Source organism: Carcharodon carcharias, chromosome 3 (assembly GCF_017639515.1).
Source record: "Carcharodon carcharias isolate sCarCar2 chromosome 3, sCarCar2.pri, whole genome shotgun sequence".
NCBI classification, from domain to species: Eukaryota; Metazoa; Chordata; class Chondrichthyes; order Lamniformes; family Lamnidae; genus Carcharodon; species Carcharodon carcharias.
The window spans coordinates 45920609-45935556 of NC_054469.1; the positions used below are offsets into that span (position 1 = coordinate 45920609).

General features: G+C 40.9%; 1 protein-coding gene across 2 annotated transcripts in view; it reads right to left on the reverse strand.

Annotated features, from left to right (window-relative positions):
• The window catches only part of LOC121275697 (cAMP-responsive element modulator-like), a 145974-nt gene that overhangs the window by 70144 nt on the left and 60882 nt on the right, over positions 1-14948 (reverse strand). For both annotated transcript variants that reach the window (XM_041183266.1, XM_041183267.1), the window contains exons 6-7: positions 11260-11402; positions 10345-10533 (exon numbers count right to left, since the gene is read on the reverse strand). In XM_041183266.1, coding sequence (XP_041039200.1) covers positions 10345-10533; positions 11260-11402 — 332 coding nt within the window. The remainder of the gene's footprint in view (positions 1-10344; positions 10534-11259; positions 11403-14948) is intronic.

Consider the following 14948-nt stretch of genomic DNA (forward strand, 5'->3'; position numbering starts at 1 on the left):
CATATCATATCAGATGTCAAAGTTTCGTAATATTTCCTGGTACAGCAGAGGTGGTGGCAGCCTGGTGACTGCTACACCTTGTTGTCTTTGATGACTTTGGCAGGAGTCTTCTGGAGGGCCAAGACCTGGAGGGTTGCTTTCGGTCACCTGCTGTGGGGCAGCTGCACCCTCCTCAGCCCGTACAGCTGGAGATGATGGGATCACAGGTAGAAGGGATTGGGATTGGGTAGACATTTTTGCAGTCACCTGCATGGATGGCCCCTGGGCCTCCAGCTGTTGGTCCTCCTCCCTATAAGTACCCAGGGACCCTGCCTGATTCCCTGAGGAGAAGGGGCTCCTGGAGGGAAGTCAAGGAACCCACTCCACTGCCTAGCTACTGATCGATCTCTAACAGGCGGTGAAAATTCAGAGTTGCGAGAGGCAGTCAGCAGACTAGAGCAAAGGATGGAGGAGTCCGTCTGTGTTCTGTCTAATATCGTGACTCCAGCATGTTAGAGATGGCCGCTTGCAGAGGCTCATCATCTGACTCAGACGTAGTGGGTGCCTGATCTCCAACTGCCAGAGACCAGGGCTGTCGCCACCTCCAACTGCTGCAGAGACATGTCAGTGAGGCATTTCCCCAGAACATGGCCCCGAGCCCAATCTATAACCCATCGGGGTGTGTCTTGTGTTGGTGGAGGGTACAGGTAAATTCAGTTACGGTTCTTCATCTGATGCATCCTCCTCTTGAGATGGCCTGGGAGCTGGGGCTTATGTTTGGTCTGGAACTCTGCCTGGGCCTGCTGGTGTCTGTAAGAAAGAGAGGATAAATTTAGTTCATATGCAGGCAGAATACAGCATTGCATGTCACTTACTGTGATTATCAGGATGTGATCAACTCATGGAGGGCTCATCCATACTGGTTTGCTGGGAGAGGCCGATCGCGCCTTCCTGACAGGAGGTCATCTTCACCTGCCAGTTTGACGGCATCCTCCTCAAACTGACACAGCTCCTGGACATCTGCCGCCCTCCTCCTGTCTGAGATTTCACCCTCCAGCTGTGGGTGAGCTTGGCCAGAAGGAAATAAATGGAATGAAACGTGATGAGAAGAGATGGAGGAGAGGCTGAAAAGCATGCATACCTGCTGTGTGCTGAGTCCTCCCAGTTTAGGGCTGAAGATGGAGTTTATCGGTATGATAGATCATAGATCACTGATCGTTGTAAAAACCCATCTGGTTCACCTAATGTCCCTCACGGAAGGAAATGTGGCATCCGTACCCGGTCTGGGCTATACATGGCTCCAGATCCACAGCAACGTGGTTGACTCTCAACTGCTTTCTGAAGTGGCCTAGCAAGTCACTCAGTTCAAGGCCAATTAGGGATGGGCAAGAAATACTGACCTTGCCAGTGATGCCCTCACCCCATGAAAGAATAAAGAAAAAATGCTGGTGACGTTAAAGTGCCTGTGAGAGAATCAGTGCTGATGTTTTCCCGGCTAATATAGTGTGAGATCCCGTGCAGTTTAACCATTTGAGTGCATGATGCCATTATGAAACTGTGAGATTGGCATGAGCTTAAGGCTGACTTACCCTGATGGAGCAGGTGAAATCATTCATCCTCTTCCTGCACTGGATAACATTTCTTGGGCAGGTGACCAACGAGCTGACCACCCTTGCAACCACCTCCCAGGCTGGCGAGAAGAGGCTGGTGGGCCTCCTAGAGCCATCACTCAGTTGGAGGACATCCCGGTGCTGGCAGACTACATGGGTTAGGGCCTCAAGGGAGTCACTGCTGAATCTGAGAGTAGCTTTTTTTCATTGTTGAAACCATCTCAAGAAGTTTCCTGCACACAGTTGGCCTGCTGTAAGTAATGCGCATAGTCAGGTGGCGTTAAAATATGGTGCCTGGACCTTTGACCTCATTAGGTAACAGCGGGGCGGAGAGCTACTTGCTGATGCATAAGTAATGAGCTTCCGAATGTGAACTCAGGCGTGAATTCCTGCCCACTACCCAACGGGAAACACGAAACAAAACCTGCTGACCAATGTACTTAGTCTCCGGAAATTCCGCCTGATATTTCTACCCAGCATAAAATCTGACCCTTTGATTCTCCTTCCACTCAGACCAGCTCCGGTGATGTTACCTACAGTTTTATTCACTTTTATGTGGTGTAATTTAGCTTGGAAGTCAATCAAGAGCCACCTGACTTGCAGAAAAACACTACCAGTTGAACATGCAGCAAGAGTTTAATGTAGTTGTACTAGACCAGTAGCCCAGAAGTTGAGTTCAAATTTCATCATGATATATTGAATTCAATTTCACAATTTATCTAGCAATTTGTGGACTAGCATAAAAAAATTACCATGAAAGCTACTGCATTGTGGTAAAATCCCAATTGATTCACTCACGTGCTTCAAAGTAGGGAACCTGCACCCCCTAGCTAGTCTGGATTTTTACAACTCTAGTCCACATAGCGTGATAGACTTGGTGTCCTCTAAAGTAGCCTAGTCACTCAATTATACAAATAAACACTCACAACAATTGGCAATGCCCAATAATGGGCTAAAATACCATCCTACCTGTGTTAATTATACACAGTCTCTGGAGTCACTCAGCTCTGGATTCATGCCCAGGCTATTTCAGACTCTAGATCGTTCCTTCCAGTCAGTGACAACAAAAAACTATGTAGCGTCATTAATATAAAATTGAAGTACTAAGGGTGCTGCAGATATAAGTACAAATGCACCAATACGTTATGTTGCTAATATTTTGCCTCTACTCAGCTTGGCTTGTACTTAACTCTCATCTACACTACATGGTTGATGCTGAATGCTCTCAGTAAATAGCCTAGCAATCCACAAAGTTGTTAAAAATATAATTAGAAAAAAAAAATAAGAAAAGTAGGAGATGAGCCCATCAGCAACAACCCAGATTTTGTATAACAACAGGATACATGAAATGCCAGCTGAGTTGACCCAATAACATCTAGACACTGATGCACATCAGGAAAGTTGTTCTATAAGCAAACAAACCACCATCTTGCAACAGTTGTACTTTTAGAGTTGCATTTATCAGCCAACATCCCAATCCCCTCTGTCACCATTGCTAAAATATGCACCCCACCCTGGCATTAGGACAAACCCACCAGAGGGAGGCACAATGGTACACAGTCAGGTGCAAGTTCTCTACAGCAGCCCATGACTCTATTAAATACAAATGATTGAGGTACAACAATGACATGGCTAATCAAGATCAACTATTCTTTTGATCTGAAAATTTAGTACACCTCCACACTGAAGCCAGAACTAAGAGAAACAAGTTACATACAGGTTGTACTCGGTGATGAATTGCCAGACTAGACCTGTGTCAGGCACTGAGTTGACCTCATCCTCACCAACTCAGCTGTCGTAGACAGATATATAAAACAGCAGTGGTCAGACAATCCATTTGGAGACAGTTTCATTTCCATAATAAAGGCACCTCCATCAGATTGATGGATTTAGATCTGTTGGAGACTAGTTACCAGAGCTGCTCTGCAGGGATCGGCATTAGGACTATTACTCTTTACTAGGTCTATCAATGATCTAGATGCAGATATTGAGGACCACAATCTGCTAGCTCGTTACTGCCAAATGACATTTAACTTGGAAAAGTGAAGAGTTACATACATCCTTTTTAATACTTTTTCCTTCTGGATGTATATATACATCCAGAAGAAAAAAAAACATTAAAAGAGGCTAAGATAGATAGATATTTGTGCAAATTCTAGTGCATAGATCTTTAAAGATTCATAAGCAATGTCGTGAAGCAATACCTAAGGAGAATAAATAAAGTGCATTTATAGGACAACAACATCTTGCATTTCTATATCATACTATGGCATTTTCAATGTGTTATATAGGACAGATTAAGGATAGATCTGGGAGCTCAAAATCAGGACATTGGTAGCCAGTGCTAAGTGGTCATAGAACCAATAAATCAAAATCCTGGAACTCCCTCCCTGACACACTATTGGTATACCCACACCGCATGGACTGAAGCAGTCCAAGAAGGCAGCTCACCACCATCTTCTCAAGGGCAATTAGGAATGGACAATAAATGCTGGCCTAGCCAACGACATCCACATCCCATGAATAAAATAATAAGCACTACAGCTCGACCACATCCAGTGAAGAATGATAATGGAGGGGCAATTAAATGGGAAGAGCATGTGATATGAACATTCCCTCCCACAACTATAGCAGAGCCCAGCACAAGTACAAAAGTCAAAGAATCATAGATCTAAGAATGATACAGGACAGAAGGAGGCTTTGCAGGCCATTGTGCCTGTGCTAACTCTTGAAAACAGTTCAATTTCCAGCCCTTTTCTCACAAGCCTGTACTTTATTCCCCTTCAAATGTTTATCCAATTCCCTTTTGTAAGTTATTATTGAATCTGCTATCACCACCCATTCAGGTAATGTATTCCATATCATAACACACTGCATTAAAAAATTATTTTGTTTTTCTGCCAGCTACCTTAAATCTGTGTCCTCTGGCTACTGATCCTTCTGCTACTGAAAAAGGTTATTGCAGAAAATAAAAGCTCATGTTGTAGGGGGTAACATATCGGCATGGATAGAAGATTGGCTAGCTAACAGGAAGCAGAGAGTTGGTATAAATGGGTCTTTTATTGGTTGGCTGGATGTGATGAGTGGTGTGCCACAGGGACCTCAACCTTTTACAATTTAAATAAATGACTTGGATGAAGGGACTGAAGGAATGGTTGCAAAATTTGCTGACGACACAAAGGTAGGTAGAAAAGTAAATTGTGAAGAGGACATAAGGAGGCGATTAAGTGACATAGATAGATTAACTGAGTGGGCAAAGATCTGGCAAATGAAGTATAATGTGGGCAAATATGAAATTGTACACTTTGGCAGGAAGAGTAAAAAAGAGGCTTATTATCCAAATGGTGAGAGATTGAGCTGTTCCGGTGGGACGGGCTTCACTTGAACCATGCTGGGACCAGTGTCCTGGTGAACTGAATAACTTGGGCTGTAGAGAGGGCTTTAAACTAAATAGATGGGGGGAGGGTTCTGAAAAGGGGATACATAGGCTTACAAAGCAAAAGGATATGGCAGCCTTGCGAGGCAGCTATTTAGGTAATCAGTGTGACAGAGAGACACAGAGTGTACAAATAAGGTCAAAGGGGGAAAAAAATGGTAAAAAGACAAAATTAATGGCCCTTTACTTAAATGCACGTAGTATTAGGAACAAAATAAATGAATTAACGGCACAAGGTTCATGGGTATGATCTTATAACCCTTACGAAGACATGATTACAAGGAGATCAAAGCTGGGAACTAAATATTCAGGGGTATGTGACTTTTCAAAAGGACAGGCGGGAAGGAAAGGGTGGTGGGGTATCTCTGTCAGTATGAGATGGAATAAGTATGATAGCAAGAAATGATCTTGGATCAGAAGATGCAGAATCCATATGGGCGGAGGTAAGAAATAACACGGGGAAGAACTGGTGGGAGTAGTCTATAGGCCCCCTGACAGTAGCTATACTGCAGGACAGGGAATAAATCCAGAGATAATGAGGCAATGTAAAAAAGGCAGTATATTAATCATGGGTGACGTTAACCTTCATGTAGATTGGGAAAAATCAAATTGGCAGAGGTAGACATGAGCAAAATTCAGGACAGTTTCCTAGAGCAATATGTTGTGAATCCAACCAGGGATCAGGCCATTTTGGATCTGGTAATATGTAATAAGGCAGGTTTAATAAATGATTTCAGAGTAAAGGATCTCTTAGGAAACAGCAACCATAATATGGTAGAATTTAGCATTCAGTTTGAGAGTGAGAAACTCGATTCAGAAACAACTGTGTTAAACATAAATAAGGGTAATTACAATGGAATAAGGGCAGAGCTGGCTGGAGTGGACAGTTTAGCAGAAAAGACAGTTGATGAACAATGGCAGAAGTTTAAGAAAATAGTTCATGACTCTCAACAAAGATAGTGAGGAAGAAGGATTCAAGGAAGGGGATAAACCAACCATGGCTAATCAGTGAAGTTAAGGACAGTATCAAATTAAAAGAAAAAACATGCAATGTGGCAAAGATTAGTGGTAAGCCAGAGGATTGGGAAAATTTTATAAACCAACAAAAGATGACCCAAAAAAGAGAGGGAGAAAATAAACTTTGAGGGCAAACTAGCAAGTAATATAAAATAGACAGTAAGAGCTCCTTTAAATATATAAAAAGGAAGAGAGAGGCCAAAGTGAACATCAGCACCTTACAGAATGAGGCTGGGGAAATAATAATGGGGAACCAGGAAATGGCAGGGGAGTTGAATAAATACTTTGCTTCAGTATTTAAGGTAGAAGACACTAATATAGCATTCCATAAATACTAAATAATCAAGGGGCAAAAGTGGGGGAAGGAAATAAATACAATAACTATCACTAGACAAAAAGTACTAGGGAAACTAATGGGGCTAAAGGATGATATGTCCCCTGGACCTGATGGGTTGCATCCTAGGATATTAAAAGAAGTAGCTACAGAGATAGCAGATGCACTAGTACTAATCTTCCAAGAATCCTTAGATTCTGGAGAAGTCCCAGTGGATTGGAGAATGGCCAATGTAACACCTTTATTCAAAAAGGGAGGGGGACAAAAAGAGAACTAGAGGCCGGTTAGCTTAACATCTGATATAGGGAAAATGTTGGAGTTTATGACAAAGGACGTAATAGCAGAGCATTTAGAAATACATAATCTAATCAAGCAGAGTCAGCATGGCTTCATGAAGGGGAACTTATTTATTAGAATTCTTTGAGGAGGTAACAAGCAGGATAGATAAAATGGAACCAGCAGATGTAATATATTTTAATTTCCAAAGGTGTTTGATAAGGCATCGCACATAAGGCTACTTAATAAAATAAGAGCCCATGGTGTTGGGGGTAGTATATTAGTATAGATAGAGGATTGGCTAACTAATAGAAGACAGAGAGCTGGGATAAGGGGGGCATTTTCAGGATGGCAACCTGTAATTAGTGGAGTGCCACATGGATCAGTGCTGGGTCCTCAATTATTTACAATATATATTAATGACTTAGGTGAAGGAAGTGAATGTACTATGCGGATAACACAAAAATAGGCGGGAAGGCAAGTGATGAGGATGACACAAGGAGCCCACAGAGGGATATAGACACGTTAAGCGAGTGGGCAAAAACTTGGCAGATGGAATATAATGAGGGAAAATGTGAGGTTATGCACTTTGGAGAAGTGAGAGAGAATAGAGGAGCTAAATATTATTTAAATGGAGAAAGACTGCAGAAAGGTGCAGCACAGAGGGATTTGGGAGTCCTTGTGCATGAATCCCAAAAAGCTAACGTATAAGTTCAACAGGTAATGGGGAAGGCAAATGGAATGTTGCCCTTTATTTCAAAGGGAATGGACTATAAAAATAGGGAAGTCTTGCTAAAACTATGCAAGGCACTAGTTAGACCACACCTAGAATACTGTGAAAAATTTTGGTTCCCTTATCTAAGGAAAGATATACTGGCATTGGAGGCAGTCCAGAGAAGGTTCACTAGGTTGATCTCAGATATGGAGGGATTTTCTTATGAGGAGAAGTTGAGTAGGCTGGGCCTGTACTCATTGGAGTTTAGAAGAATGAGAGGCAGCCTTATGAAACATGTACTGTTTTAGAGGGCTTGACAGGGTAGATATTGAGAAGTTGCTTCCCCTTGTTGGAGAGTCTAGGACCAGAGGACATTATCTCAGAGTAAGGGGGCGTCCAGTTAAAATAGAGATGAGGAATTTCTTCTCTCAGAGGCTAATCAATCTGTGGAATTCATTCCCACAGAGGGCTGTAGCAGCTGGGTCATTAAGTATATTCAAGGCTGAGATAGACAGATTTTTAATCAGTAAGGGAATCAAGGGTTATGGAGAAAAGGCAGGAAAGTGGAGTTGATCAGCCATGATCCCATTGAACGGTGGAGCAGACTCGATGGGCTGAATGGCCTACTTCTGCTCCTACGTCTTATGCAGAGTTCTGAGATTCAGAGGGATCTGGGTGTCCTAGTGCAAGAGTCACAAAAGTTTAGTATGCATCTACAGCAGATAATTAAGCAAGTTAATAGAATGTTATCATTTATTGTAGAGAGGTTATGCTTCAGTTGTATGGGACCACTCCTGGAGTATCGTGTACAGTACTGGTCTCCTTAAGATGCATTAGAAGCAGTTCAGATAAGGTTTACTAATACCAAGAATGGATAGATTGCCTTATGAGGAAAGGTGGGACAGGTTAGGCTTGTATCCACTGGAATTTAAAAGAGTAAGAGGTGACTTAATTAAAACCTTTAAGATTCTGAAGGGTCTTGATAGGGTGGATGTAGAGAGGATGTTTCCTCTTGTGGGAGAATCTAAGACTGGGGTCACTGTTTAAAACTAAGGGGTCGCTCATTTAAGGCAGAGATGAAGAGAAATTTTTTCTCTGAGGGTTGTGAGTCTTCTTCAAAAGGCAGTGGAAGCAGAGTCTTTTAATATTTTTAAGGCAATGCTAGACAGATTCTTGATTAACAAGGGGGTGAAAGGTTATTGGGGGTAGGCAAGAATGTGGGGTCAAGGTTACATTCAGATCAGCCATGGTCTAATTAAATGAGGTGCAGGCTCGAAGGGCCTATTCCTGCTCCTATGTTTGTGTGTATGTTCATAATTTCACCTTTTTAACTATCAAAACCTTCATGATTTTGAACACCTCTATTAAATCTCCCCTAAATTTTCCCTATTGTAAGGAAATCCATGTTATGTAGCTTCTCCAGTTAAGTCCCACATCCCTGGAAACATTCTAGTAAGGTCATTTAAAAAAAAAAACAAACCAAGCACTAGATTTTATTTTTAGAAGGATAGAATTGAAAAGTAGGGCAGTTAAATTAAACTTGTACTGGACCTTGATTAGGCCACAATTAAGACATGCAGTTCTGGTTGCCATATTATAGAAAGGATGTAGAGGCACTGGAGAGGGTGCAAATAGGATTTACAAGGATGATACCAGAAAAACAAGGGTACATATATCTGGAAAGAATTGACATGCTCGGTCTCTTCCTTGAAAAAGAGAGACTGAGAGGTGACCTAATAGAGGTCTTTCTCTCTATATCCACTCTATCAAAATCTCTCATAACTTGAACGTTTCCTCTTGTGGGGAGAGCATAACTAGAGGCCACCAATATAAGATAGTCGCTGAGAAATCTAACAGGGCGTTCAGGAGAAATGTCTTCAATCAAAGAATCGTGATAATATAGAATATCCACTATCACAGTGGTTAAAGTGAATAGTATAGATGCATGTAACGGGAAACTAGACAAGCATATGAAGGAGAAGGGAATAAATGGTTAGAACAGGAGATTGAGATAAGGCAAGATGGGAGAAAGCTCGAGTGGAGCACAAACATTGATAGGATTGGTTGGGCCGTTTGTCCTTTGTAATCTCCTCTGCAACCCCTCTAAGGCTGCTATGTTTTCAAGCAGCTTCAATGAAAAATAGCTGAAATTACTTTGTCTTCAATAGAGTTCCATACCAGCATAGATGCCAGTGTTCAGCCAAATCAGTTCCCTCCATCTGTCATTAGAAACAGCGGAATATGTTCCTTCCTCTCTCTGACAATTTCACTTCCATCTCTGCTGACTTCATATACCTCTCTACCTTTGTGAATGAGGCACTTAATTGCCAGTGTATACTTGAAAATTGCAGGCTGATGCCACTTAATTTAATGCCTTCAGAAGAGCAGCAAGAAAATATGATGAGCCATCTGGCTCCGAAACCTTGATATTATCTTTTTGAAATTTATGGTTAAAAATGTAGTATGGTTAAAAATGTAGTATCGTTTCTATGATATAAAGCCAAACTTTGATTCTGTTACCAATTACTGAGCAATACAAATTCATACTGTTGACTGTAAAATAGCAGAATTAAAAAATGCTTCTCCATTATCTTTTGAGCAGTCACACAAAGCATGACTGGTTGATATAGGATAGAATTGCTTTAGACCAGCTTTTCCTTCATCCCATTGAGACTAACAAAGTTGTCCTATGCACAAAACTCATGAAATTTAAATCCAGGTTGTCTGGTCAAAAGCCCAGTGTTTTACCAGAGTGGTTGTTAGGTTGCCTTTAAGGTTACAGGGATGTAGAAACAAATATGTCATCTGCTATTTTTCTAAATTACAGCAATGATGAATACTTGCAGCTTTTCTGATAAAGCAAGCCTTTTCCCTTTGTTAGAGTGTCAGCTTTCAACAAACCCCTTTAGTTCTTCAATGCTTTTCTTCCAAAACACGGCTGCAATATCATCTTGTCAAATAAATCTACTTCTCATACCTTGAACAACAACTTGGCTGCCTGGAACAAAGAATTGTTGTGTCCCATCGCTTGACTGTGTAGCATATTGCACAATGGTTGCCCCAGGCTGAGGTGTTCCAGCATTTGTCATTGTAAGTGTCTGTAGTCCCTGTACACCGTCAGCTCCCGGATTTGCAATCTGGATAGTTCCACCTTGAGCAATGGCAACTATAAAGAACAGATCAAAGTAATGTGAAAATGCCAGACAAGGATCAGTTAGCCAACCAAGAAGCGCAGCTAACATGCCAGAGAATTAACTCTTCTGGAATTAAAAAGATAATTTTAATAAACCTTTAGATTCTGAAATAACATAGAAAACATACTTTCAAATAAAGTTTGTAACAGTAGATTTATGCATTCGATACCATGGTCTAGCCGTTTTCTTTTGAAATTTTAGCCCCAGCTTTCTCCCTCCCTGAACTTTTGCAGTATTGTGTAATAACATGTACAGTTGCCTAAAACTCACACAACTATGAACCTAGAGAGCAAGGGAAGCATCAGAACCCTGGCATGGTCTCAGCTGGTACGCACACATGCATGCATGCATACACTCTCTCTATAGCAGGACATTGAACAGTAGTCTGATTTGACCCCTCAACTGGTTAGGACATTGAACCAATTGTAATTGAATTCAACTCATTATGCACAGTGCAAGGGACAAACATAAGGACCTTCTCTGTATGGCTTTTTGACCATTAGATCAAGGGGGGAGTTCCTAGATGCTGCAATTCAAACAACATAATGTTAATCAACAAATATGCCTTGCTAATGCTGTTGAAAAATGACAGTGCATCACAGTAAGAGGTAAGAAATTAGATTAAGTAACTATTTAAGTTCACTGATGCAAGCATTGATACATCAATAAATATGATAAGTTAAAACGATAGTACATACTGTATTGGCCAGTACTCGTCTGGTAGATAGATGTTGGTACTGCCATTGTAGTAATAGCAGCTGTTGCTCCCTCTTCCTCGGATTTTTCTTCATCAATCTTTGGAACGCCAGGTGCATCAGAAGATAATTCATTTAGGATTTTTCTGAAATAACATTATCTAAGTTCAGCTAACTGCGATATAAAAGAAAGATTGCCACAAATGTAATTTTACTACTTATTAAAAAATCTTAAACCTTGGTTCTTTTACAACATCTTCAAAATGCAATTCTACAGAATGAAAAGCTAAAACTAATTACCAAATGCACTAACTCCACCAAATGAATATGGTTAACTCAAGGATTCCCAATACTTCATTGAAGGAGCAACTAGGAATCACAATGAAAAATGAATCATATAACTATTCAGAGGTGAAGCAAATTATATTCGCAAAATAAAACTTATTTCAGAAAACAAATGCAAGTTGAGGTTTCCATAAGCACAATTGTTTTCACAACTATGTTTTTGACCAGCAGCTGTGAAAAAATTTACATAGTTAAGTTAAAAAGTGCATCAAGCTCAAACCAAATTAGTTGGACTCCAGCATCTATGCAGCTGGGAATCTCAGGGGTCGGCTGTGTGAGATTGTCAACAGGCACTTTTGGGTGATAGATTTCAGCATCATCATTTCCATGCAAGTGCTGCCCTCCACCAAAATTGAGAATGAGAAAGTTCATGGAGTATCCTATTCCCTTTGTTGCCCGCTTGTATGCCAATTGATGTGACATGATTACAGAGATTTCTTGGGAAAGATTGCCCGAAAATAAAATGATGCCCACAATCAGCCCAATTTTATCCTTACAATTAAAATATGTAACATCTCAAATTTTACTTCTACAATTGGGACATACGGCATGTGATGCATAGACATAATTTCTTATAAACTATTTTAAACGACTTTATACTAACAGACAGATAAGCTATTTTGAACAGATTTTGAATACAAATTACAGGTCTAACCTCAGACAATATCTAAAACATTGCTTTATCAATGAACTTTCCTCCACTATAGGATCACAATGATTTGTTCACTGATGATTACACAATGCTCAACACCATTCGTAATGCCTTGAATAATCAAGCAGTCCATGCCCACTATAAGCAAGACCAGGAAAATAGCCAGGCTTGGACTGATAACAACAATAACTTGCATTACAAACAAAATTTGACATCGAGCCACATAAGGAAATACTTGAACAGATAAAGAAGAGGTTGGTCAAAGAGGGAGGTTTTAAGCAGCTTATTAAAGGAGAACAGAGAAGTGGAGAAGTTAAGGGAGGGAATCCCACACTAGTTAGCTAAAAGCACAGTTGACAGTGGTGGAGCTTTGAAAAACAAAAAGGATGTGCTAAAGGCCAGAATTGGAGGGGCGCAGAGCTCATACAGAAGGATTACAGGAGGGATCAGCTAGGGCATGGGGACATTTGAAAGCAAGAATAAGAATTTTTAAATCGAAGTGTTACTTAACCAAAAGCCATGAGAAAGCCAGCAAGCACAAGGACGATGGGTGAAGGGAACTGCATGAGTCAGAATAAGGGCAGCAGAAAGGTAGGAGGCAGGGTAGCAGAACTTTGGAATAGTCTTCCTTTACAGCAACTCATCCATGAATCTAAACTAGTTGTCCATCACCAGTGTACATAGCTGCAGTATGTAGAATGCAGGATACACAGCACAACTTGTAAAGACTACTTCAGTCGAATCCCCTATAGGCAAATACATCGGGGGAAATAGGAATACCATCATCTCATAGGTACAGTCTAAGTCACATGCTATCCTGACACAGCCACAGAATGCTGTTCCCTCTTCACTACTGGGTCGGAATCTTGAAACTTTTTGCTGTGGAATTTCACCTCAATCGACTGCAACACTTTAAAAGGCCTACCACCACCTTCTCAAAGGCAACTGAGGATGGGCAATCAGTGCTGGCCTTGCCAACAATGCCCACATCCCTAAGATAATCTTGTTTCAATCAATTTAAAAACTGTGTAAACAAAAGCCGCACTATACACTTAACACGAAAATACAACTATAAGGTAATCTTCTTATGTTACACTAATACACAGACTACTCTTGCAGATTGATTAGCATTTTCAATTTACATGCAATCTTTCAGCATTACTCGAATACTTGCAAGCAAAGTTCAGCAGTCATCATTTTACAATGACCAATTTTCAGATTCGCACAAAATAAATTAGTAATCTCCCTATTCTAGAATCCACTTAGAAAACATCGCAACAACTGCAGCTTTACACCTCATGTAATGCAGACAAATTTCCTCTAATCCTAGTCTAGTCCTGAAGCATTGCAGAATGACTGTTAAGAATCTTGAATGTGGTTCAAATGATCAATTGTTGAGCATCACCACTGTACACTGCAAGTTATTGTGAGGTCACTTGAAATATTCTTAACTTACAGGTAGCACCCTGTATAGTACTCCCTTTTAGCTTAATGAGCAACCCAATTTTCTTCCTCTCACAGATTCATTTCAATGAGCATGAAAAATTTGTTTAAAGACAAAATATAACCTATTTTATTCTTCTACATAGTTCATTTTTATTAGCTAGAGTTAATTATGGGCAAAAATAAGTTTTTCTTCTTTCACGGGATGTGAGCAATGCCAGCAAGGCCAGCATTTATTGCCCTTCCCTAACTGCCCTGGAAAATGTAGTGTGTAGCTGCAGCCGTTGTGTTGCGAAAGAATTCCTAATGCTGTTTGGGAGCAATGCTGAAGAATAGTGATACATTTCAAAGTCAGAATGATGTGAGACATTGTGAGGATCATGGAGATGGTGGTGCTCAGGTGTGCCTGCAGCCGTTGTCCTATGAGGCAGTAGAGGTTCCTGGTTTGGAAGAGGCCACTGAAGAAGCTGCATCGTGTTGTTGCAGTGTATTTGCAGATGGTACACCACAGCCATGTCTTATTTACTAGATTAGAATGACTTAGGCAGTGATGAAAGTGCTGAAAACTTAGTTGAAACTGACACTACACAGGAAATTTATGCCATGATCCTAATTCTGTGTATGTGAACATGAATGGAATTTGGGCGTGTTAGAATCTTGCCCTTTGGCCTCTATCACGGTTAGGCTTGTACATACTTTTTGATAGCCAAAGGGCGGAGCGAGTGAATGTTTGAGGTGGTACATGGGTGTCAAATCAGATAGACTTCTTTGTCCTGGATAATGCTGAGCTTCTCTAGTGTTGTTGGAGCTTCACTCATTCCGGCAGCTGGGTATTATTCCATCACACTCCTGACTTTGGCTTGCAGAAGGGGGACATGCTTTGGCAAATGAGGAAGTGAGTATCTTGCCGCAGAAAACTCAACCTTTGATCTGCTCTTGTAGTTGCAGTATTTATGTGGCCAGTCCAGTTAAGTTTCTGTTCGATGGTAATCTCCAGGATATTTATGTTGGGGAATTTGGCTATGTTAGTATGCCATTTAATGTCAAAGGAAGGTGGTTAGGATCTCTTGTTAGAGATGGCCATTGCTTGGCATAACTGTTACCACTTATCAGCCCAAGCCTGAACGTTGTCCAGCTCTTGCTGCATGTATCTGAGATATATCTTCTATATCTGAGGAGCTGTGAATGGAACCTAACTTTCTGCAATCTTACTCAATACACTTCTATTGTCCTTACGGAAACTTGATGCGGG